The sequence below is a fragment of the Urocitellus parryii genome, chromosome 6, assembly GCF_045843805.1.
Source record: "Urocitellus parryii isolate mUroPar1 chromosome 6, mUroPar1.hap1, whole genome shotgun sequence".
NCBI lineage: Eukaryota > Metazoa > Chordata > Mammalia > Rodentia > Sciuridae > Urocitellus > Urocitellus parryii.
The window spans coordinates 189942303-189966843 of NC_135536.1; the positions used below are offsets into that span (position 1 = coordinate 189942303).

At 46.1% G+C, this 24541-nt stretch overlaps 1 protein-coding gene across 3 annotated transcripts; it reads left to right on the forward strand.

Annotated features, from left to right (window-relative positions):
- The first annotated feature begins 295 nt into the window (after positions 1 to 295).
- Positions 296 to 22953, forward strand: Znf217 (zinc finger protein 217). 3 transcript variants are annotated; one of them, XM_077799767.1, is made up of 6 exons: positions 296 to 424; positions 11352 to 13127; positions 16926 to 17042; positions 17703 to 19247; positions 20735 to 20868; positions 22642 to 22727. In XM_077799767.1, exons 2-5 carry the CDS (start codon positions 11729 to 11731, stop codon positions 20842 to 20844), a joined length of 3171 nt encoding a protein of 1056 aa, XP_077655893.1. In that variant the 5' UTR covers positions 296 to 424; positions 11352 to 11728; the 3' UTR covers positions 20845 to 20868; positions 22642 to 22727. The 3 variants fall into 3 exon arrangements, with proteins under 3 accessions (XP_077655893.1, XP_026246755.2, XP_077655894.1); XM_026390970.2 differs by lacking the exon at positions 296 to 424 and adding an exon at positions 710 to 743; XM_077799768.1 differs by lacking the exons at positions 296 to 424; positions 20735 to 20868 and having other exon boundaries at positions 11696 to 13127; positions 22642 to 22953.
- The last annotated feature ends 1588 nt before the right edge of the window (positions 22954 to 24541 follow it).

Consider the following 24541-nt stretch of genomic DNA (forward strand, 5'->3'; position numbering starts at 1 on the left):
GGCCGGATGGCGGGAGGAGGAGGCGGGGGCGGCAGCAAGGCGCGCGCGTGCTCCAGAGACTCTGGGCAAGAACAGCGTGTGCGCGTGCTCGTCCGCGCGCCCGCGCCCAGAGGCGGGGTCCGCGACGGTGGGCGGGGCAGGGGCGCGCTTGCGCAGATCACGTGGACCGCGGGGCGGGGAGGGGGCGTGGCCGGGCGGCCGGTGGAGGCCGGAGGCGGGGCGTCCCGAGCGGCGGGGCCGGGGGAGGGCGCAACAGCTGCTCCGAGCACTTTCTGACCCAACAGTCCCCCAGCGCCGGACGCGCCGCGCCCGGCGGCTCTAGGGACCCCCGCGCCTGCACTGTCCCCGCGCGGACGAGTAGGGGGCGCCCGCGCCTTTGCCCCCGTGCGCACCCCGCCCCGCTCACCTTAGCCCCGCGCCCGAGGTGAGCCCGGCCCCCAAATCCTCCGGCGGGGGCGGTGGCGGTGGGGGTGGGGAGCGCTCTTTTTCGGGGGAGGGTCTTCCCGGCGCCAGGCTGAGGCGTCCGAGGGGATGGCTTCGCCCCTCAGCCCCGGGCCCCCGTCTCTTTTGGGGGGCCGGGTGCGGGCGCGGGACCGGGAGGTGTCCGCACAAAAGGCCGAGCGAACTCGCGTTGCCTGCTCCTCCCCGCCCTCCGCCCGCTCCTCCCCATTCAAACCTCGCCGGCTCGCGGTGTCAGAGCAGCCGGCCGCCGTGAGCGAGGGAGGGCCGAGCCCCGGCCGCAGGTAAAGGGCGCCCCGGCCCCGGCCCGGCCCCGCTCTTAGGGGCGCCCCTCCCTGGGCGGGCGGCGCGCTCCCGCGCCCGGCCGCCGCGCTCCTCCGAGTGCCCTCCAGGGCCGGGCGGGGGTCCCGGTTTTCGCGGCCGGGGCGGGGGCCGCGGCTGCGAGGGCCGCAGTGGGGCTCTACGAAAAGTTGGTGCCCGCGGGCAGGTCTCCCGCTCGCCGCCCGGGCCACGGGGCGCGCGGAGGGGCGGGCGCGGGGTCCCCGCGGTGGCCGGGGGGCCCGGCAAGTTGGAAACAGCCAAAACAATGCGTCCTAACAAGCGTCCCCCGCAGACAATGGCCGGGCCGTCCACACCGGCCGGCGGGGGGCGCGTCCACGGGGGCCGCGGGGGGCGGGCCTCGCCGCGGACCCCAGCCCTCGCCCGCTCAGTCCCCCTCGGGGCGCCCCGAGTCTGTCCCGGGAGCCCCGGGTCGCCTGCCCATCCCCGAGCCCGCGGCGCACAGGGCTGCGTTTCCAGGATGTGTGTGATAAGGTGGTTTGGCTTTTTTCCTTTTAAAGATTTTTCCAAAAACTTCTGGTGCCCCATAAACTCTTAAAGAACGTCTTTGCAACTCTGGATTCCAGTGGGGGAACCTAGAGCCAGCGGGAGGCAGAGCCGGGAACTCTAAAGGGCTGGGGGGACTGAAGTGGTAGCCTGAGAGTGTTTCTTCTCTTTAAAGGGAAGTTTCTGCGGCGGGCGCTGGGTGGTGGGACGCGGGGTTTCCGATGCAGAGCTCTCTGCACTCTTTTGGCCCCAAACACGAGCGCACGCGACGGGGAGCGGGGCGCCGCTGGGCCGGGGCTACAGCCGGGCTGCCTGGGCGGTCCGCCCGAGGGCGCAGGCGGCGCCGGTCCCGGACCCACACTTTAGGATTGGGGCAGGGCCACCGAGGACGGGAAGCCGCATTCTTGGGCGGGTGGGGTGGGTGGGGGTGGGGAGAGCCGGCTTTCCTCAAGGTTCGGTTACAGGAGCCTGGGAAGCCACCGTGGCCCCTCCTGGGACCCCAGTGGCCTGTCCTCACTGGAGCCGCAGAAACCCTCCCCCTCGTTTCTCCCCAGGAAAAGGGTAGTCGTTTCCAGGGTTAGGGTTTCACTGTTTTGTTCTTGAGCCTCAATTTATCTTTCCGAATCAGCCTATGGGGCTTGAAGCCTTGGACATTCCTAAACACGGATTAAATAAGTGGCGGTTGCCGAGGTCCGGGGGCCTATTCAGGGTCGTGTTATTGACCACCGTGTGTACTAGCCACAGCGTAGCTGGTTTCCTAGTTTGGTAGATGGTTTGGAACCATTAAGCTGTATGTTTCAAGAAGCCTAGGTCTGATTTAGTTCAGGTTGATTCAATTATGTCTTCATCGCTTTTGAGTTGGTTGAATGACTTGACATGAGATTAAGCCCAACAAAAGAAGAGGCAGGGTAACAACAGCTGCCATCCAGGCCTGGCGACTTAGGTAGGGGTCTCGGGGGCCTTCCACCTTCTCTTTGTATGTCTCAGGAAGTACATTAGGGTTCTTATTTTACTGTACTTTCCTCCTGAAGTGGATGGACTTCTTTGATAAGACTTAAAATGCTAAATTTTGTAATACTTTGAGGCTGAGTAATAGATCTAGAGTTTCTAAAAAAGGCTTTATGTGTCTGTAGTGACAAGTGCAGCGTAATAACCTAATTGCTTTTCGTCTGAAAAATACAAGTCAAACCACTAGTTTGTGCTTGCTTAGTTAATGTGCTAAGAACTTTTAAGGTGTGTCCTTAGTGGTAGATGACTTTTTTCCTTCTGAGAAGTCATGTTTATTTTAGATACTGTTTTGTTCAGTGTTCTGGAGACTGTAGTAGTATTTTGGGTCTTTTTTTTTTTTTAAATCATGTTTTAGTTGAAGTCACCCCTTCCCCCTCCCCATTTCTGCCAGTTTTAATCGGTTATGTAAGTGGTAAATTCAAGTGGCAATGACTTACTTAAAAATTCAGTTGTCAGTAGTTATAAGATTTATAATTTATTTGGATTGTAGAATAGGGTTAATAATCTGGTGGTTTGGAATTTTACTTGATGTGGGGAGGAAGGCCAGTCCTTTCGAATTGTACGTTTATTTGCATACGGGAGGAGGAAGTGGAGGGAAAGATTATGACTTATTGGTGAAGGACACATACTTTTTTTTTAGTGTCTACAGCTTCTTTTAATCCTTTTATCTTCAGGACACCTTCCTACCACTTTGCAGTTTGACCTTTGCTGTAAATAACAAGTGAGATGGAAGTTGAGCAGTTGTCCTGGGTTCAAATTATTCCCTTTCACTTCTTACTTAAAAAAGGAAGTAAGACACCACTCAGAAAAAATCTGTAGAAACAAATTCCTCCCCTCACCCTTAAGAATCTATTTTGATAATAGCACAATCCCCCCCCCCAGGTGGTAGGGAGGAGGGGGAGTGAAAGTTCTGACTTTGGCTGCCTGTCTTTAAGGTGGGGAGATTTGCATTGTCTTTGTAATCCTCCATTTTTGGCAGTGAAACTTGAGGGAGGAAGGGAGCCCCTAATCCCCTTCCAGTGGACTTGTTTTAGAGGAAATCTGAAAATAAGACTTAATCATCAAGTCACTTTACAAACTGATGAAATAATTAAGGAATACGTGGTCTGGCCATGACTAAGTCTGCCTCCTTATTGTAGATAAATGCTAATCACTTTTTTTTTTTTTTTTAACAACACTTATTATGAAATGGTATGTTTTTGCCACAGCAGGGTTGCCATTTCCCAACCCTGGAGCACTCTTAATTCTGAGATGCTTGATTAGAGCCTTGGGGGTCCCAGAAGATGTGATGTTTTTCCACTTTATCAAATTGCATTCTTTTCTCACAGTTGCCACAAACATGATATTGGTTGATAAGAACTTTTTGAGTAGTTTTAATGACCCTTGACTGCCTAAAACATACTGCTTTAAAATAGGATCTACTTTTATTTGACACTCTTCTGAAAATAAATGGGGCTTTTTTTTTTTTTTAATTTCAAAAGCTTTGTTTCCATTTGCTAAAAAAAAAAAAAATCATCTTGTATGGTTGTGCCTCGTGTGCCAGTGTGGCCTGTGTTGCGGGTTTCGAGGTTGCTGGGTATGATTTGTTAAGTGGTTCTTTCCTCACTTCCCATTTCAGTTTAATCCCTCGGCAGTGTGTTTAATAAATGAATTGAAAAGGCAAAGCTGAAGTGCTTTGCTGGGGCTCTACCTTCGAGCCTTACAATTATAAGTAGGAATGAGAAACATGTAGGTGGAGGGTATGCTGATAAATTAAAATAAATGTAGTGACTTTAAGTTAAATCATTACAATTGGAATATATAGAATAGTTCTCAAATTACTGGAGTATTAAAGAATAAAAACCTGGAAGGTATGTACAGAACAGCTACCAAAATTGAAGAAATTCCAGTCATTCATTGAATATTTAAATTTTATTGGGAAGTGCTTAGTTACAGCTTGTAAATTAAGCTTGTGACAATAGAGGAGTCTTCATTCTCGAGCCCCTTATCTCCAGATTTTGGGGGGAGGGGAGCTAACTGGTTTAAATGCACATGGGAGAAAGAACATATTACACAAAGACAGCAGGAAATTTCTTAAATAGGGGTGGGAAGCCTGATTATTGAATGTTACTTAATGGCCCCATTTTGGGGGCAGGAATAAATACTTTTAGAAATGGGCCTTTTCAGAGTAAGGTGATCTGGATTATTGTTCTCCAGGCGGTGATATAGTTTGGACAAATTTGCAGTGGTATGTGGGGCAAAGGTTTTTGAGTTTAGACCAGGAGGGCAGATAGCAATCTGACTTTAAGGAAGTAGAAGAACCAGGGACCATTCTTTCCTAAAATCTTCAGCTCATGCCGAGCACACTCAGTTCTACACATCTCTTCTCCAAGTAAAGAGGGGGAAGCCCCTGTTAGCCAGCTGCCACCACAGATCACCCTTTTATATTTAACAGTGGAGTGCTCCTTTTTAAAGGACTTACATTTGAACATTTGTTGACCCGACTGTTCTAACATCCCCATTACTTCCTGCCCAGGGTATCAACATAACCGAGTTACTGGAAATTTGGGGCCAGTTTGGTAATTTTATGATAAAGTTGAGAAATAAAATTACTAAACCTGAAAAGACAGCTGAGTAAGTTGTCTGAGAGAATGAATTTAATTCCCTGGCTTTTGTTCTTAAGCCTGACCAGTTGTTTTTGACCCACACTATCCCAAAGTCAGGCTGGTTCCTAATGGGCTTGAGTAGTGTTCTTGTGTTGGTGTTCATTACTTTGTAGTCTGCCAACTTTTCAAATTGAAGATGTAGTTAAATGGATGGTAATTTTAGATTCCAGATGGGTTTTGTCCTTGAACCAATTAGGAGTATTTTTTTTTAACCTTTCTACTTGTACTAAATCAGGATAACTTAAAAATACCATTATACCAGAAATGTTTTTTTCCTCTTTTTTGGGGGGTGGTAATTTATAACATTTTTCTTCAGTTTCATGTATTTATCTTTTGAATAGTGATTAGGTTATTGAAAGGAGACTGGGTTTTTTTTTTTTTTTTTTTTTTTGCCTTAGATTGGAAGGCAAACAGGTAACTTACAAGAACCAGATATGATTTTAATAGTCAACAGAAGATGGGGGGATATTCAGACATTGCTAAAGAAGGCTCTCAGGACCCTGGCATTGCCTCTGCTTCTATTGATCCTGAAGTTAGTTCAGTTGGGTTTAATTTGGATGTGATGGTTGGCCTTGTGGGAAGAGTGGTCTTGTGTATGATGCAGTGTGACAGGTATCATACTTTGTGACATACAGTTACTTATGTGTGTAGGTATGTATGTGTGTTTTCTTTGTAGAGTTTTAACAGGCAAAGATAGGACAGTTTATTTTTTAAATTGCTGATATTTCCCCCACCCCCTCCCCTGGGGTGTGGTTAGACCTGCCAGATCTTTTCAACATATTTAGGGTCATACTAGTTAAGTACAAGTAATAGAAGAAATTCACTGATATCTTTGCTTAATTCAAAATTAAAAAAAAATTAATTTCCCTTATGGCTTTTTCAGATCAAGGTGGAGTTTTTGAAAGCCAGTTTATAGATCACAGTATCTACTACTATTGATAATTTGAAACTAAAACTAATACATGGTGCTTTAAGTTATTAAGATCCTTTTAGCAGACTTTACCTGATTTGGGCTGAATCAAGCCATTTCTAGTTATGATCAAATATATATATATATATATATATATATATATATATATATATATATATAGACACACACACATATTTGGCATTTTTTCTTATCCTGTTTAGGCCTGAGTATTTGTATGTAATTTTGAAACAATGAGATAGTGTCCCAGGTTCTGCCTTTGATCATTCTTTTGCCTATGATGGTTTGGGTTGTAATGCTGAATTTAAACTTTGGATATTTTAATCTCTCTTAACTCAAGCCTTTTTCCACAAAAAAAAAAAAAAATGTGGGCTGACTGTTTAGCTTGTGGATGTGACCTTGGTGATTTCCTTGATACTGTTGAAGGATTTAAATTTCCAGGTGTTGGTTGCTATTGTAGACAACACTATGTAGTTTTCTTCATTTGTAGGATTAAGAAAAATAATATGTGTAAAACATAAAGGAAAAACTTAAAGAAAAGCTTCCAAGTTCCTAACCAGAGTTTGGAGTTACATTTATAGTTTTGAGGACGGAGATGATGGGTCAGAGAGTAGACTTTAAGTTGACTGATTCAATAACCATTTATTTGGACACTTTTCTAACTTGGGGAAAAAGTAGATTTGTATGAATACTGCAAATTACTTGACTATAGGTAGAATTTTTATGTGTTTTTGACAATTTTTGAGGATTTGCAATACCTCACTGCTATGTCCTGTGGTGGCTAACTAACTGCCCCTTGTCCAGGATGTGGGCTAAGCTGTTTAGAGGAGCAGTGAGGGGCTTGTCTCAAGGCATCTCCAGCCACAGACATTGCCAGGAAGACGGCAGATGCCCCTGATTGAACACACATTGTGGTGCTTTTGATTGAGAAATGTGTAATGTTTGCTAATTTTAAGATCTACAGGTAGTTAGACACAAATAACTATCTAATTAGTTACTTGAACAGATTTATTTCAGGCAGCTATAGTTAGGTGGTTCTGAGTTTCAAAGATTATGTTGTGGTACATTAAAAAAAAAGTTCCTACTTAAGTGATCACAGTGTGAGTTGAACCTTCCTTTTCCTTCAGACACTACCTCTGTACTGAATAGCCACTTGCCTTAGGTGCCTTAGGGAACAGATTATTTGCACAAGATGCAAAGGTGCACCCCTGTAGTTAGAGCAACCCAGGAGGCTGAGGCAGGAGGATCCCAAATTCAAGGCCAGTCTCAGCAATTTAGTGAGACCTATCAAAAAATGAGAATGGCTGGGGATGCAGCTCAGTGGTGAAGCATCCCAGTAAATCACCAGTAAATCACCCCCTCCACCTTTTTTTCTTTCTTTCTTTCTTTCTTTTTTTTTTGCAAAAGTCTCTTCTTTTTAATAAGTTCGGTGTGTTGAGAATGTGTACTTCGCTGCCCACTAGAAGTATGTGGGTGGTGGTGTTGAATCAGGGTTAGAATGTCCTCTTTCTCCCTCCATTTGTTCTGAAAGACAGTTTGTCAGCAGCACTGCGCACTGTTGTTACACACTAATTACAATGATTAATTTTCTGTTGGGTAAGTTTTGATGTTATTTAACTCTTTGTTATCACAACCACTTTAAAGATTTTGGTTTTAAGTAATGGACACCTGGTTTGGATTATTTGGTGCTTTAGTGTTGAAGAATTCTGTGGTATCTCCGAGCCAGGGCCTTTGCTTGCAGAGGTTTCCGTGGCATGCCCAGTGGATTTGTTTTGGTGGGTTGCGTGAGAAGAGGGTATAAATTCAAGCGAGGCATTTTTGGGTTTTTTTTGGTGGGGTTGGAACAGAACCCAGGGTTTCATGCAGGCTAAACAAGGGCTCTAGCACTGAAGTACACCTCTGCCCCCAAACTGCTGCAGTTTTCTTTGTGCTGGTCAACCTTATGTGTGATCAAAAATGATTCCTGCTTTCAGTTATTCCAGTCTTGAGACTGCAGAGGTGTAATTAGACAGCAGTCTTAGGTAGCCATGTGGAAGTTTGGATAACCATTCACATTATTATTAATTTCATTTTTTGGTACTGGGGATTGAACCCAGGGTGCTTGAGCACTCCTCCAGTCCTTTTTATTTTTCATTTTGAAACAGGGCCTCATTAAGTTGCTGAGGCTGGCTCGAACTTGGGATCCTCCTTCCTCTGTCTCCCAAGTCACTAGGGTTACAAGCTTGAGCCACCAGGCCTGGCCACTCATGCTAATTTTAATAGATAGATGGTTGTGGTTGATGGATGTGGCCAGAGGTGTGCACCTCGCTTCTTTGCTGTCTGGTTGTGCAGGTGTGTTTTGAGGGACCAACTCTGTGTTGGCACCAGGGCATCGGGAACAAGCCAGCAGGGCTTTGCTATCTTAGGGTCTTACTTTAAGAAGCAGGCCAACAGGATGTTTTTAATTATTTTTGTCTTTTTTAATCTTAAAATTGTGTATGTATTTATATATATATATATATATTTGTCCAAACAGGATGATTTTATAGTACTGGAGATTGAATCCAGTGACACTCCACTACTGAACTGCATTCGAAGCCTTTTAATTTTCATTTCTTTTTTTTGGGTTGGGGGGAAGGCACTGGGAATGGAACCCAAGGGTGCTTTACCACTGAACTACATCCCCAGCTCTTCTTATTATTTATTTAATTTTATGTGGTGCTGAGGGTTGAACCCAATGCCTCACATGTGCCAGGCAGGTGGTCTACCATTGAGCTACAGCCCCAGATCCAGCCCTTCTTGTTTTTTATGTGAGATGGGGTCTTGCTAAGTTGCCCAGGCTGACCTCACATTTGGAATCCTCCTGTCTCAGCCTTCTCAGTAGTTGTGATTAAAGACATGTCACCAGATCCAACTCCTGACAGGATGGTTTTAGATACGGCGGAAAGGTTTGGAGGGTGTAGTCTTTACTGAGGAGCAGGGGCTGTGCTGGAAAAAGGCGGGAGCAAGCCTCGATGGTGACTTCCTTCAAGGTCCTCTGGTGCCAGGAGAGCTGCGCACAGTTTGTGGCCATCAGAACCTGCCCTGGAAGCTTCGTCTGGGACCCGCCCACGTCTCCATCTCTCCTCCTAGTGAGACTGGAGCTCTTTCCTTCCACCCTTTCCAGCTCTGCCTCCTTTTCAGGCCTTCACTCTCCTGAAGTGTCATGAAGGTCCTGTCCTACAGAGCTGTGCTGACCTCCGTAGGCCCCAGACATTTGAAAATTTCACAGATAAAAATGGTGCCGAACCTCCTTTCCAAGATGTTATTTACAGTAATTGAGTTGTGCTGGTACCCTGGATGGAAAAAGGGATATACCCACATCAAATTTCTCATCTAGTAGTTGATTGTAAGGATGGGATCTTTTTTGGAAAGGGTATTATAGATAGGCGGAATTCTCCTAAATTTTTAAATTTAAAGGGATTGGCAAAAGAACCCAAACTTAAAAAAAATTATTTTTGGGATACTGAGGGTCAAATCCAGGGCCTGGTGCTTGCTCTGTAGGTGCCACTGAGCTGCACCCCAAGCCCAGCCAAAGTTCCTTTAAAGAATAGTTGATGGGGCTGGGGATGTGGCTCAAGCGGTAGAGCGCTCGCCTGGCACGCATGCGATCCTCAGCACCACATACAAACAAAGATGTTGTGTCCGCCGAGAACTAAAAAATAATAAATATTAAAAAATTCTCTCTCTCACTCTCTCTCTCTCTCCTCTCTCACTCTCTCTTTAAAAAAGAATAGTTGATGTCTGACACGGGATGACTTTGATTTTGCCAAGTAAGGACACTAGTAGTAATAAAACACTCCACTACTTGCTTGGCACTTTCATTTTTTGAAAAGGGGTATTTTAGCCCTTAAGAGGAGGAAAGACCTCAAATAAGTGACAATGTATTCAAATTGAAATCACTCCTGTGGCTTTCTGTAGAACTTGATGCATTGTGTATTTCTCCTCTAGTTTTTGGCTGGTCATCTCTTTCTTAGAATCTGCAGCTCAGTTCTTCAGTTAAAATACTACTTGGACCTTGGCCTTCAATGAATTCTGTGGAGTAAGTTGTCAGCCCCACAGTGGAACATCACAACCTCTGGAGTCACAGAGCCATGGGGTATTCTTCTGTGAGCCACTCTCTCCCCGAACCATAGACCTTGGGAGCTCTAAGAGCCGTCCTGCCTTAAGCCAGGCCAGAACTCAGGAGCCTGCCGTGTTCTCTTAGGTCACACAGGAAGGTAACCAGCCTCCATTGTGATTGCAACAAAGAACAGAAAGAAATTAAGATAAAACACTGGTATTCTTTCTCCACCCTCATCTCTGGTCTGGAGTCCTCTGTAGGAAAGAAGCTGTAATTGATTCAAAACCAAAGATAAGGGGTTGAGTGTGAAGAGGAGGAAGAGACCTGGGCAGCTGAGGGAGGTGGTGTGTTTTTGTTTTGTATTGACTGTGGTGGGAGCAGTTTGTGTGTCTTTGTTTTCTTGGTAGGAATAATCAGCTGAAGTTTTAAAGTAAAAGGGACTATTTAGAAACAAGTCCTCTGGGTGCCCTAAGAGTGGAGAGTACTGGCTTTAGAGACTAATTCTCTTCCAAGAGTGAAAATTAGCCTCCACATCAGAGTCTGCACAGCTTTAAAAAAAGTAATCCTTTTCCACCTGGCCAACCTGTAATGAGCAAGAGGGGTTAGAAACCGGGAGGGTCTATTTTCTGATGGCAGAGTCAGCGTGTTGGAGTGGGCTTTAGAGAGATGTGCAGGTGCAGCAGGCAGGCGGCTTTGTGCCTTGCTTGTTGTTTGGATTGGGAAGCCTGCCTGGTGCTCCTTGAGGGCACAGAGTGGTGAGAGCAACCTGAGATGCCGACAGCGGGATGGGGGCTAGAATATCCAGTGAACCCCAGTTCATCAAAGAACTGTTGCCAAGAAGAGCGAGCGTTCTGAGGTGTTCTGTCTCTGCAGTGAGGACCAGAGGAATTGTTTCTGTTTCGTATGCTTATGTTTTTGATCTGTGTCACCTTGGAGCCTTCCTTTAAGCGTATCGTGTTCTTGCTGGTAATTTGGTTGTGTAAGGCAGTTTTGGGGATTGGCTTTTAAGATTTTTACCTGAAGTGGTTCAATTTTGTCATCTGATTTTTCATGACCTCGTAATAGTTTTCAGATTTGTGGAAGTTGTGTCTAGGGTACCTGTGTGCGTCTTAGTAGTGACATTTAAGATAGATTCAGCTGAATTTAACAATTTCGGCCCTAAAACATGACCTTTTAGATCGAGATGAGTGAAGCACCGTGCCTTTCAGAGCTCTTGGCCGTGTGACATATACAAGTGTGCTGGCTGGGGAAGCACTGGGGGCAGCTTAACTAGCATGTTGAACAGGATGCGGGAGTGAGTTTAAGGGAGGCAGTTGCATTAGGTCCCATCTCTGCCTTGTGGAGGAACTGTGTCGTCCGCCTGTCCTTCAAGTGCAGCTAATGGCCTCTGTTTACTTCTCTTTAGGTTTTGGAAATCCCTTGTCTCCATATTGCTGGCATCAACTTCTTGCTCAGTGGCAGGGCTCACTCAATGGAGACCAGGAGGACTAACGCTTGGTGCTGATTTGTGTCTGGATCACGGCATCAGGCAATCTGTGCCTTGTTTGTGCAAAGAGCCAGTGACACTCTGTCACTGCACTTCCTACAAACTTCTGAAGATAAGAAGGTGGAGGAGTATACAATTTGCTTTGAACTTTACAGTACATATTTGCTCTAGTTTTGAAGCCCAGAGCTGCTGGAGGTGTGAGGGACAAGTCTTGAAAGTGGCCTTATTCCAACTCCAGAAATTCCCCAGCTGAACTTTGAGTCTTCTGTGTACACAGTCCTAGCACATCAGGGAACATGCCAACTCAATCCCTACTAGTGTACATGGATGGACCAGAAGTCATCAGCAGTGCTCTTGGCACCCAGGGGGAGGTGGGTGATGCCTTGTCAATTAAAGGGACCACCGCTGTACCTTTCAGAGCTTCACAAGAAAAAAATATCATCCAGATAGAAGGATTTATGCCCTTGGATTGCATGTTTTGCAGTCAGACCTTCACACACGCAGAAGACCTTAACAAACACGTCTTAATGCAGCACCGGCCTACCCTCTGTGAGCCAGCAGTTTTGCGTGTGGAAGCTGAGTATCTCAGTCCTTTGGATAAAAGTCAGGTGCGAACAGAACCACCAAAGGACACGAGCTGCAAAGAAAATGAAGAATTCAGCTGTGAAGTATGTGGACAGACATTTAGAGTTGCTTTTGATGTTGAGATCCACATGAAGAAACACAAGGACTCTTTCACTTACGGGTGCAACATGTGTGGGAGAAGATTCAAGGAGCCGTGGTTCCTTAAAAATCACATGCGGACGCACAATGGCAAGTCGGGTGCCAGGAACAAACTGCAGCAAGGCCTGGAGAGTCCTGTCACCATCAATGAAGTTGTCCAGGTACACGTGGCCGGGAGCATCTCATCTCCTTACAAGATCTGTATGGTTTGTGGCTTCCTATTTCCAAATAAAGAAAATCTAATTGAGCACAGTAAGGTACACACCAAAGATACTGCTTCCGGTACCAGCAGTACACAGACCGACTCTCAGCAAGAGGGAATGCAGGAGGGAATGACGTCTCCGCGGGAGGAGTTTCTGCAGTTCTTGAACTTAATGCCCAGATCTCACCCTGAGTCTGGGAGCAGGCCCATGAGGTGCATACCTCAGCTGGATCCCTTCACCACCTACCAGGCGTGGCAGCTGGCCACCAAAGGGAAGGTTGCCATCGCCCAGGAAGAAGTGAAGGAGTCCGGGCAGGAGGGAAGCACCGACAATGACGACTCGTGTTCTGAAAAAGAAGAACTTGGAGAAATTTGGAGTGGGAGTAAATCGGAAGGTTCTGGAAAGTCTAAAACAAGTAAGAACAGTTGCACAGGGCTCTCACAAGACAAAGAGAAGCCCAGACACACCAATGGTGAGGTGCCCTCCGCGGACACGGACCCAAAGGTGTGTGGCAACAAAGAGAAGCCCACACACTGCTCTGAGTGTGGCCGGGCCTTCAGGACCTACCACCAGCTGGTCCTGCACTCGCGCGTGCACAAGCGGGACAGGAGGGCGGACGCTGAGTCGCCCACCATTGCCGTGGATGGAAGGCAGCCTGGGACGTGCTCCCCAGACCTCACCACTGCTCTGGATGATGGTGGGGCCGTGGACCGAGAAGGTGGCTCTGAAGATGGGTCTGAGGACGGGCTCCCTGAAGGGCTGCATTTGGGTAAGCTGCTCCGTGTGTCCTGGAGAACACTGGCTGGGAGGGCTCCGAGCGGGGTTCCTCTTCCAGGCCTTGTTGGTGCCCTCCCTCTCATTTTTGTAATAACAGAGTCGAGTGAAAGGCCTGCTAGGGTTTCTCCTTGCTCTGTAAATTCTGTCCACAGGGGACACCCGTTTTCTTCTACCTTGTGCCTCAGGCTCAACGGTGGCTCTTGGTGGGGGTGATCTTGCCCCCAGTCAGTTGACATCTGGCAGTGTCTGGAGATTTTTCTGATTGTCTAAGCTGATTGTCACAGTGTGTGCTGGCACCCTGTGGGTGGAGCCTAGGGATGTTGCTGGACATCCTGCAGCACACAGGATGGCCCTACACTAGAGTGACTTGGCCTGGAACGTCATCACCCAGTTTGGGAGCCCTAGCCATCACTGGGGTTTTCTGACATTCCTACTTTGTTGGTAAACCAACTGTATCTGTCACCTCCCAGTTCTGTTGTCGCTACTCCAGTGCATGTCTAGTGGTCACAATGCCCTGGGACGCCTGTCAGCCAGAGCCAGGAGGCGACTGCTGGGAGAGGCATTGGTACTTCTGATGACCCTCTCCTGTGCATAGGGAGGCTAGGGTCTGTGAATAGGTCCCTCAGGAACTCAGGTGGCTTGTCTGCAAAGTCAGGGACAGGGAGTGTGAACACCTGAAAGGGAGGTGTGTGTGCAATGTGAAGGTGTGTGGAGTGTGTGTGTATATACTATGCATGTTATATCTATCTATAGATAGAAACATAAGTGTTTTTAAAATTAGGCATTGGGGATGGAATCCAGGGTACTCTACCACTGAGCTACATTCCCAGCCCTTTTTATTTTGAGACAGGGTCTTGCTGAGTTGCCATGGCTGGCCTCAAACTTGTGATCCTGTCTCAGCCTCCCAAGTGGCTGGATTTATAGGCGGGTGGCGCTGTGCCTGGCTCACACCAAAGAGAATTTTAAGAAATCTCACTGTTGAGTAAACTCAGCGTGTCAGTGGCATTTATAGAAGCAGAAACCAGCGCCAAGGCCTAGCTTATATCTTGTTTCCTATCCTAGTGGGTGGCATCTATGGCGCAAGAAGTCCACCCATGTCCGGTCTTGCATCCCATCCTCATGTCACCTGGAGTTTCAGATCTTCTTAAATTTTGGGAGGACAGGTTACTGAAGATTGAACCCTGGGGGTGCTCTGCCATTGAGCTACATCCCTAGACCTTTGTATTTTTTATTTTGAGACAGAGTCTGGCTAATTGGCTGAGGCTGGCCTTGAATTTTCAAACCTCCTGACTCAGCCTCCTGAGTCACTGGGAATACAGGCGTGTGTCACCTGGCCTGGCTTAATATTTGTTTGAGTAAAGGATTCTGCTGCTTAAAACATTTGTAAAACATCCGATGTGTAGGATGTGTAATCGACAAGTGAATAAGGAGAAACGACATCATTTCAAACCAGTGGTCTTGGTTAGAACAGATGCCTTCTTCTCCTTTCCATGAAATTGTATTCTCAAAGGCACAGTGCGGTAGACTCTTCCCCATTTTAATTTTTTTTTTTTTAGTTGTCAATGGACCTTTTTCTAATTAACTTATTTATATGCGGTACTGAGGATTAGACCCAAGGCCTCACACATGCCAGGCAAGCACTCTACCACTGAGCCACAACTCCAATTCCCCTGCCACCCATTTTTAATCCAGTGCCCACTTCTCTCTCTGGTTAAGTGATAAATCAACCCAATTGATTTATTGAGTTTCCTATTGGCTATATAATCTACAGAGGCTCCTGGGACACAGGGAGCCCAGCACACACCATATTATAATCTTCAGTTCTAGACATCTAGAGAAAATCGGACGGTCCCTTCATGACATCATAGAAAAGGTTTTGACCATAGGCTTCTCATCAGCTGAGTGATCTCTCCTGGTGTCAGTGCTGGGAGATGCCCTGTGCCCTGGGAGAAAAAAGGGAAGGGCCAGTCACTAGTAGGTAGAGTGGAAAAACTGGACTAGGTCCTCCAGGTGGAGACAGGACCCAGCCACAGGTGGCAGCGCCATAGCTTGGCTTGAGTGTGTTGTGCCACTGCGTGGTTTATGGCCTATTGTTGTTGCTTAACTTTTCTTTTTTCCCATTACCCTGTTTGCAGAGTTGGTTCCTCTACCCTTGTCTTCAGCTCCCATGGGTTATTGCAATAGCCCTCTGTTTAAAAAGTTTACTCTGCTTTAAACAGCAGCACTGTGAAGGCAGAAGAAGCCAGGCAAAAGTGGGAACTTCACATCCTTTGTTCTAAAATAAAGACCTTTATGATGCAACATACCATAAGTCCTATTGCAGAGCTGGAAGTAGGAAATATACAGGTTCAAACCCAGCTAGAAACTCAGCTAGTTGGATGTGGTTGTAAGAAAAAGCTGGTGTTCCATATTTAGGGAATAGATTTTCCTAAATTGATGTGATTATGTGGCTTTCTAGTCCAGGCTGATCTTACTGTACTATCAACCTGACTTTCTTTAGGTTTAGTTTTAAGAAAGCAAAGTCAGTGATTAATTTTTAAAAGTCTTCCTGGTGCCTCTTTTCAGGCCAGGGGTTGTCTCTGTCTTGTAGGTGGAGACACTGTCTTAGATGGGACTCCAGGTGTAGGGTAGTGGAGGTTGTATTGTCCTGCCTTCTTACATGAAGACTCACCAGGGTCTGTGAGTCTGAATTAGTTGGCTATAAGCAATCTTGAATGCAAAATGGAGGAGGACACTGAATTAGAAATAGCAGTTTCAGATGGCAAATGGCCAGTTTAGTTACTGCTGTTTTTTACTTTTTAAAAAAATTTTTTTTATTTGGGCTGAGTTTGGAACCCAGTGCCTCATGCATGTTAGGGAAACTCAGCCACTGAGCTCTGCCTCCAGCCCTAATTATGCCAAATTTTAAGACATGACCGAAATTTGAGTCATTAATATTGTAATGTGTGTAATATGATCTGCCACAGGGAGTATTTATTTAGAATTAAAATATTCAGGTGGAGGATGTTTTAACTCTTGCACATCCAGCTGTCTGGAGGGAGGGCATCCTGTACTTAGAATCCCTGAGGATTCATGTGCATAGGATACACTGATTGTAAAGACTGAAGTTCAAAAGATAGCACCTTGTCATTTGGGATCAGATTTTGACTTGTTTAGATACAGTCTGCCCATGTGAATTCTTGTGGTCAATATACCCGGCTTTCTAAAACTTCTGCTAAATTTTGACAGACTTTCTCAGGAGTTTGCCCAATACCAAGCTTTCTTTGCTGGTGAAGATTAGGTTGTGCTTGCTGCCATCTAGTGGTAATTTGTTTAATCTTAAACACTTTTCTTTCTGTGGTTGGGAGAATTGATGATTTACATTGACTCATCCTCCTAAGTTCTAAAGAAGGTGGTCACCCCTGCCAGGGGGTACAGGCACCGGGAGTGCCAGCCAGGTCCTATGCCTTCCCTGTGGAGGGAGTGGAATGCCACCTGTGCAGCCGAGTGCATTAGGCTTAACTTTGTGATTAAGGCAGAGAACCGAATCTTGTACTCTGCTGTCCCCCAATCAAAGCAGTGCACTCTGCTATCCCCCAAAACAAAGCAGACGCCACAAAGCTTCAGAACCTCAAATAACTCCACAGCAGCATTTGGTGTGTTTTTAGCCTTTTCGTTTCTATTCCTGAACTAATAGAAAAATTCTTTCATGCCTTTCAAAAATGTTTATATCAAATATATTCAAGTCAACATGCCTGATCCATGTGCTTCAGCTGTCTTCTTACATGAATATTTTTGTTTCTGCTTTAAGATAAAAATGATGATGGAGGAAAAGTAAAGCATCTTGCATCCTCGAGAGAGTGTAGTTATTGTGGAAAGTTTTTCCGTTCAAATTATTACCTCAATATTCATCTCAGAACGCATACAGGTAAAGGACTTTGTTTTCTAACGCATGTATTAGTTAAAAGAATTGTGGTGCACTTCTGTTTTTGTGTTAGAACCTTGGAATAGTTTTGGGAATAAATGTGCAGCGTGCCGATGCAGCTGTCATTTTTATTCTTTTACTATCATGGTAACTTGAACAGTTGTCCCTCTTTTGAAGTTGGTTTATTTAGTTTACTACTACTGAATCCTGTCTTATTTAAAACTCATTTTAAATGCCCCAATTTTCTATTTTAAAGACGTTTTTAAGATTTAGAACAAAATGAGCAACCGTTCCGTAGTCTGAGGTTTGGGAAGCCTTGATAACAGTGGCTTGAGGAGGCAGTGTGGACTTGAATCTCACCCACTTGCCTGCTGAGCAGTCTTCCTGTGCCCCTCTTCTTGGCTGGAAGAGGGTGCTGATCATAATCATATCCGTAGGGCTATGGTGAAGATAAGAGCAAGCTTTCAACTAGGTGGTAAAGATATGCGTTTACTTTTTAGTTTCCACCGTAGTGTAAGGGTGGTAAAACAGGTCCTGAGAAATCCCAGCTAAGATTAGTAGGTTCATCAGGGAAAGAACTCACCACTGGTTTGAATAGATTCTTCCAGTCTCTAAAGTTAAATTTGGACATTTCTCATAACTTATGGTGGCTTCTCTTTTTAGGTGAAAAACCATACAAATGTGAATTCTGTGACTATGCTGCAGCCCAGAAGACATCTCTGAGGTATCACTTGGAGAGACACCACAAGGATAAGCAGGTGGAGGTTGCCGTGGAAGCCAAGAGTGAGGGTAAAAGTCAGGAGACCCAAGATATACAATTAGCCGCTGACGGTTCACAGACCAAAAATTTGAAGAGATTGTTTGATGGTGCCAAAGATGCTAAAGGTAGCCCACCTGCAAAGCAACTTAAGGAGACGCCTGTCTTTCAGAACGTTCTGGGCAGCATTGTCCTCTCACCAGCACAAAAAGATACTCAGGATTTCAATAAAAATGCAGCTGATGACGGCGCTGATCGAGTGAGCAGAAATCCTGCCCCTGCTCACATGGACTTGTTAAAAAAGAGACCAGCGCTTGAACCTCAGGCAGATCACCTCGTCTGTAAGTCGGAGGTGGCCATGGTGCCCCCCACGGAAGGCTTCGCAGCCCCGGCGGTGGCGGTGGGCCACAGGGACAAGAAGGCGGAGAGCACAGCGGAGGGCAAGTACCAGACAAGTGTGGACTGTCAGGAGAAACCTTTAAATTTGTCCCTTGGGGCTCTTCACAGTTGCCCGGCAATTTCTCTGAGTAAGAGTCTGATCCCCAGCATCACCTGCCCGTTTTGTACCTTCAAGACGTTTTACCCGGAGGTGCTGATGATGCACCAGCGGCTGGAGCACAAGTACAACCCCGACATCCACAAGAACTGCAGGAGCAGGTCCCTGCTGCGGAGCCGGCGCACCGGCTGCCCGCCCGCGCTGCTAGGGAAGGACGTGCCGCCGCTGGCCAGTCTGCACAAGCCCAAGCCGCGGCCGGCCGTGCAGGCGCAAGCGCAGCCCAAGGCGCTGCCCCCCGAGAAGGCCCGCAAGGCCCCGACGACCGCCGGGCTGGACCCCGGCGCCCCAGCGCCAAGCAACCTCAAGTCTCAGAGGCCGCAGCAGGGCGGTGGGGGCCAGGGCCAGGGCGCCGCTCGACCGCCGCAGCCCGAGATGTTCTCCAAGCCCAGCGTTTCCCCGGCTGCGGAGAAGATGAGGAGACCCGAGAGCAAGTCGAAACCCCTCGCAGCGGCCGCCCCTCCGCAGCCCGCCCTCGGCAGCAGCAACGGCCTGGCCGCGGTCGACCACCCCCCGAAGACGGAAGGCCCGTGGGCTCCGCAGGGCAGGGACTACTTCTGCAGCCGCAGCGCCAGCAGCTCGGTGGCGGACTTCGGGGAGCCCCTCCCCAAGAGACTCAAGTCCAGTGCGGCGGCCGCGTTGGACGCGGAGCAGCCGGCGTCCAATTGCAGAAGGGGTTATGACGTGCCCAAGTACCACGTGGTCCGGAGCATCACCTCGCTGTTGGCGCAGGAGTGCGTGTGCCCGCCGCCCGTGCTGCCGCCCAAGCCCAGGTTCCTGAGTGCCGGGGAGGCGGACGCGCCGGGGGTGCTGACCGTGCAGAAGCCCTACGGCGCCGCGGGACCGCTGTACGCCTGCGCGCCCGCCGGGCACCCGGCTGCCGGCCCCGCGCTGGAAGGTAATGCGGCCGCGCCCCTCGGGTTCACCCAGGCCTGGGTGGGGGGCTAGCTAGCCTTTGTCCCGCGCAGGGGCCAGAAAGGCCTTAGGGGTGTAGACAGACCTTAGGCTTGGCAGAGGTTTATGATCCTCCAGAGCGGAGCTCTCCAGGATTGACTCTCACTCCCGAGATATTAATAGCACTTTAAGTTTTCTCCTTGTGGAATAGATCCTGAAAACAACGACCGAGAGCCACTGGTCCAGTCCCTTCCTTCCTTCCTTCCTTCCGCGTGCCGTTTAAGCCCATCCCTTCATCAGATAGCCCCTTTTCTCCTGTGCACCCAGCCTGCAGAGGGATTTGGAGGAGTACTTCCTACCTTCCCAGGATAATCCATGAAGGCCTGCCACCTTCCTTTACACATAGCTGGCAGGGGGCCTCAGTAAGCACCATAGGAGGCCCTTTGTCCTGTCAGGAGAGAAAGCCAGGGAACTTCTGGCCCTCTTTCTCAGGTTCTGATGTTAGAAGTTTAGAACTGTAGTGCCTGTCCTGTGTTGTTATTTTTTGTGGTGCTGGGGATTGAACCGAGGGCCTGTGCATCCCACTTGCCTGTGCAAGCACTCTACCAACTGAGCTCTATCCCCAGCCCCTGTATTTGTTATCAAGTGGATTATAAAGAATTATTTTCCCTTATGTGTACATAGTAAACTTATATTATTTTGGAGTTTGCCCATGGAAGTGTCTTCTTCTGGCATCCTTTTATAGAGTGTGTGGCACATACCCAGCATGTGGAAAGGTAGGTAGAGCATCCCAGGTGTCCTGCCTGGTGTGCTTGATTGAGCTGGGTATGGTCCTGCTGGCTTCAAGCCATGCTGGTTTGTATTGTCCCAGAGAGACAAGGTCCCTTTCAAACCTTTTAGTTCCTGTTAGTTTCAGATTAAGGATTCTACGTGGTGACAACAGTCTATCAAGGATAACTTGATATGCCGATTGTTCTGATAGGGATAGCAAATTAAAAAACAATTGCTTTCACACACTCCAGTGGTTTTTATTGAAGTTGTGATGAAATAGTAATTTTTGCTGCCTTTTGATTAAAAGTGTCCACTTCCTCCACTCCCACAGTGTTTAGAATGGATGTATATTAAAATGTCCTGATGACAAAAGTCAAGTCCTCTTCTGAATAGGCTTTTTATTTCTTTCTCTTCTATAGTCTTGGCTCATGATGCATAGAGATTTAAAATACATTATGGTGCCATTGTCCTTTGGTTAGTAAAAATCCTTACTAATGATAACCTGGCAGGTAGATTTTTAGTAATTTGAAGTTTTGGGCTAATGTTCTCAAACAATTAACTGTAACTGGGCAAACAAGTACATGGTTTCTTGTGTTGTGGCATAAAGGAATCAGATTATCAGTGGTAGGAATTTTGAAAATCAACTAACAGCCCGTATGAATCTTACCCAGTTGTTTGACCTTGACCCTAAATGCCCCTTTACACTCTCTGTCCAACCAGGAAAAAGGCCTGTGTCATACCAACACTTATCCAGCAGCATGCTGCAAAAGAGGAACTATGAGAATTTCATTGGGAATGCACATTATCGACCAAATGACAAAAAAACTTGATTTCCTATTTTTTTGGGAAGAAAGGTGAGTCTATGTCTTACATTAAATGTAATGTGTTGATTTTACTTAATATATTTCAAAATAAATTTGCTTTTAATTTTGATTTTTTTTTTTTTTTTAGGTGTTTTAAAATTCAGGTGACAGTGCTCAGGGTTTTGGATATTAGTGGGGACAATAGTAAAACAATCATCAATCATGTCCCCTGAGTTTCCTAGGCATTTACTTTGGGATGGCATTGAATGAAGTGTTTCATGATCAGTAGTCATTTAATCCTTGTTACAGCAGGGGGCAGCAAACTGGCTCTTCATCAAGACTTTTGTAAAGAAAGCTTTATTGGAATACAGCTGTGTATTTGTTTACTGACTTTTCATGGCTGCTTTTCTGCTCCAGCAGAAAAGTTAGGTAGCTGTGACAGACTGCACAGCCTGCAGGCAGAAAATAAAGTGTGTGTGCTGCAGGGTTAGGAGGTGCTGTGTACACCTTGGTGACAAGGTGACTGAGTCTAGGATTACATAACTTGCCCAAGGTCCCCTTCGCCCATGTGTGTCTGGAAGTCTGGTTTTTGTCTAGGTGCGCATGAATCCAAGCTTGTGCCCAATGTTTTAGTTGAGGAGCTTATTCAAAGCCTTCTTAGGGGCTGGGATTGTGGCTTACCAGTAGATCGCTAGTCTAGCACTTGTGAGGCCCTGGGTTCGATCCTCAGCACCACATAAAAATAAACAAAATAAGGGTATTGTGTCCAACTACTTGTAAAAAAAAAAAAAAGTCTTCTCAAAAACTTATCTGTTGGGAAAAGGCATTAGGATAGAAACAAACAAGTTTATTTTGATGTTGGGTCTGTATGCCAAAGTATGCCAAGTGTAGAGTAGCTCTGTAAGAGTCCAGTATCATGGTTATCTCACGTTAACTTGTTCATTTGGGATTTAGACAGGGCAGGGTATCTGTGTAAGGATGATTTCCCTAGGGTTGCTTCAATACTCCCAGGTGAATAACAAGACTGGGGTCCCTGGACAGAGTTTGTTCCCACTCAGGTACTTGTTCCATAAAGTCCTCACCATTACTCCTGGAGCAGTCTCTCACCTGGTGCCTCCTAGACACCAGGATACAAACAGGAGAAGTGCTTAGGATCCAGGGCAGAGCTTCTCCAGCGACACAGAAACGAGCTTCTCCCAGGGCCACACCAGCCTTATGTAGTTGTGTTCTTAAGTGAGGGGGCATGGGCAGAAGGTGTGGGAAGTGATGTCATCGCAGGAGACCAGGCTGAGTCCAGGTGACATGAGCAGGCAGATCAGGGGACTGATTAAAGAGCTTGTGTTCTGGGAACTAGCTTAGCTCACTGGGGGGACACCTTTGCTCAACCCCTGGCCCATGGCCTGGAGTATCAGTGGTACCTTGATAGACACTTGCTGAGAGGCTTATAAAATGTTTCATGCCCCCTTTTTCACAGAGGGGAGATTATTCTAAGTTACATTTTGTTTGTTAAATATTCCTAGACCCATCTCTATACTTTTCTTTCTTACTGTGAAAGCTTCTAGTTTCTTATGGGAGGTATTGACCTTTGCCAGAATTGATGTATTTGGTACTAAGTGTTAATTCTTGGTTGAATTATCTCTTAAGTAGTGCAGCTTTATCTACATAGTCTCCTGATACTTGTTGCAGAATTTGAACTTTAAATGGAACACATTGCATTTCTAGATTCCATTTGTTTATTTGTTTAATATACTTAAAAAATCTTTTTTAACTGTTTTTTTTTTTTTTTTTAATCTTAATCAGCTGTAACTTTTTTCCCCCCTGTAGGTCTTGCTGGAAATGTTTGTACTCTCCGTGAAATAAATTTTAGTTCATCTTTGAGAAGGCGAGTGGTGAAAGCTACTGAAATAAGCTGTGATTGTACTGTACATAGAACATGTAAAGAACATGTGAGGAACACTACAGTTTGTAAAGTTGTTCTGTTAACTTTTGTACCAAATAGCAATAAAAAAACTAGTTGGAACAGTTGAGCTGTACCCAATGGGGACTGGAAATCTCTATTTTGTCCCTGAATAATATTTTTTTTAGAATTGACCAAATAAGTGGAGTTTTTGCATACTTGAGCGCTGCTGAAAAGGAATCATTTGGGGTTGGGAGGGTGGGGTAGAGGAAAATATATAATGCTTGCACCTCAGGTAAACTCTGTAAATATCTATGTTGTAAACTGCTTGTTTAAATACTGTGTGTTCCTTTTCTCTAGTTGAGCTCAACACATGGAGCAGTTTCTGCTGTTTGTGCTCATTTAAAATGTATGTTTTAAAAAAAAATTCTCAATGACTTGTATTATGTTGAATCCTCCGCAGTCTATTGTCTTAACACAGTTGTTAATGGACTTATTGACCCTCTCTGAAGACGTGCTGCAGGGTCTTGAGGTCAGCGGTTCCGAACTTGGCACCCTCTTACTGCAGATGTTGCCAGCGTGTGCTCTGGGGGGTTGGAGGCTCGGTCTCCTTCCCAGCTGCAGCCCTCACTGGGGCTTTACAGCCTCGAATCCGCAGAGAAGTCCTTCCTCCAGTCCATCCAGATCTGGAGTTAACATACCAGACTCCATGAGGAGCCATTTTGGTTTGTTTTCTATCATTAATCATTTTGTGGGGGAAATTCAGTTTTTTGGGGGGTGTTTGCCTAAATTAGTTTGTAAAAAAAAAAAAAAAAAAAAAAAAAAAGCTAACTTACAAATACTAGGAAGCAATTTTAAAGGGAATGAAAGGTTTTTGAGAAAATTCTAGGCTTGTATTCGGAAGTCTTGATGTGTCTAGTATTTGGTTAAGCAGGGACATGGAGAAGTTAATTGATGACACTGTTCTGACCGAGGACCTGTGGGCCCCACCTCCTGGGAGTCTGCCTGAACCTCAGTAGCCTTCCCACTTTGGGTTTTGCAGCCTGGTACCACGTTTTTCTTGGTGCACATGCAGTTTGGGTTTTAGAAAGGACGGACAGCAGCTGGCTCAATAGATGTTTTAACTTTATGTTCCTTTAATGTGCTGTCCATGGCTGAGTTTATTAGCAGCTCATGGGCTTAGTAACCACAAAATGTTTTATTAAGAAACTGTTTCAAAAATAAATTTGCACTGCTAATTTTTCTTGCCCTGCTCCTCTCTGTAGGACAAGGGTAAAGTGCTCAAGTCATCCTGATTTTTTTTCTTTTTCTTTTTTTCTCATTATGCAACGCGGGGCATCATTGGTAGAAGTCTTAACTCCCGTGTTGTTCAGGGGAGACCCAGTCTGAGACCAGTCTGCTGGCATTGCAGCAAAGTGCTTCGTTATCAGGAAAGTGGACACTATTACCTGTTTTCCTGTTCACAAGCTGAGCCATATGTACATAATCTAGATTTTGTTTTCATAGTTTTGCACTTTTTATAGCCTATTTTTGAAGATTAACACATTTGCAAGATGATTGATTCCGTCTTTGCCTAATCCAGTAAGTGTTACAGAAAGCTTGCTGTGACTGTAAATGTAAATCTTAAAAGGGGGGATGTGATAATAGCGGGCTGAAATTTAAACCTGTATTTAAAAAAAAAAAAATCACCAAATCTATTTGCAAACAAGTCAGTTTGTGTTATGCTGAAATTTTGGGGGCTTTCAAATCTCTGTTTTCCAACTACATTTCTGAATGCATAAAAATATCAATTTTTTTCACAGCCCTTTGTACTTCAAGATATGTTTT

Excerpts from the sequence above, each read along its gene's own strand:
- Znf217 (XM_077799768.1), top strand. The coding sequence starts at position 11,729 with ATGCCAACTCAATCCCTACTAGTGTACATGGATGGACCAGAAGTCATC. Across the intron at positions 13,128-16,925 it reads CCCTGAAGGGCTGCATTTGG|ATAAAAATGATGATGGAGGA; the intron begins GTAAGCTGCTCC and ends TTCTGCTTTAAG. Across the intron at positions 19,248-22,641 it reads TGCCGGCCCCGCGCTGGAAG|GTCTTGCTGGAAATGTTTGT; the intron begins GTAATGCGGCCG and ends TCCCCCCTGTAG.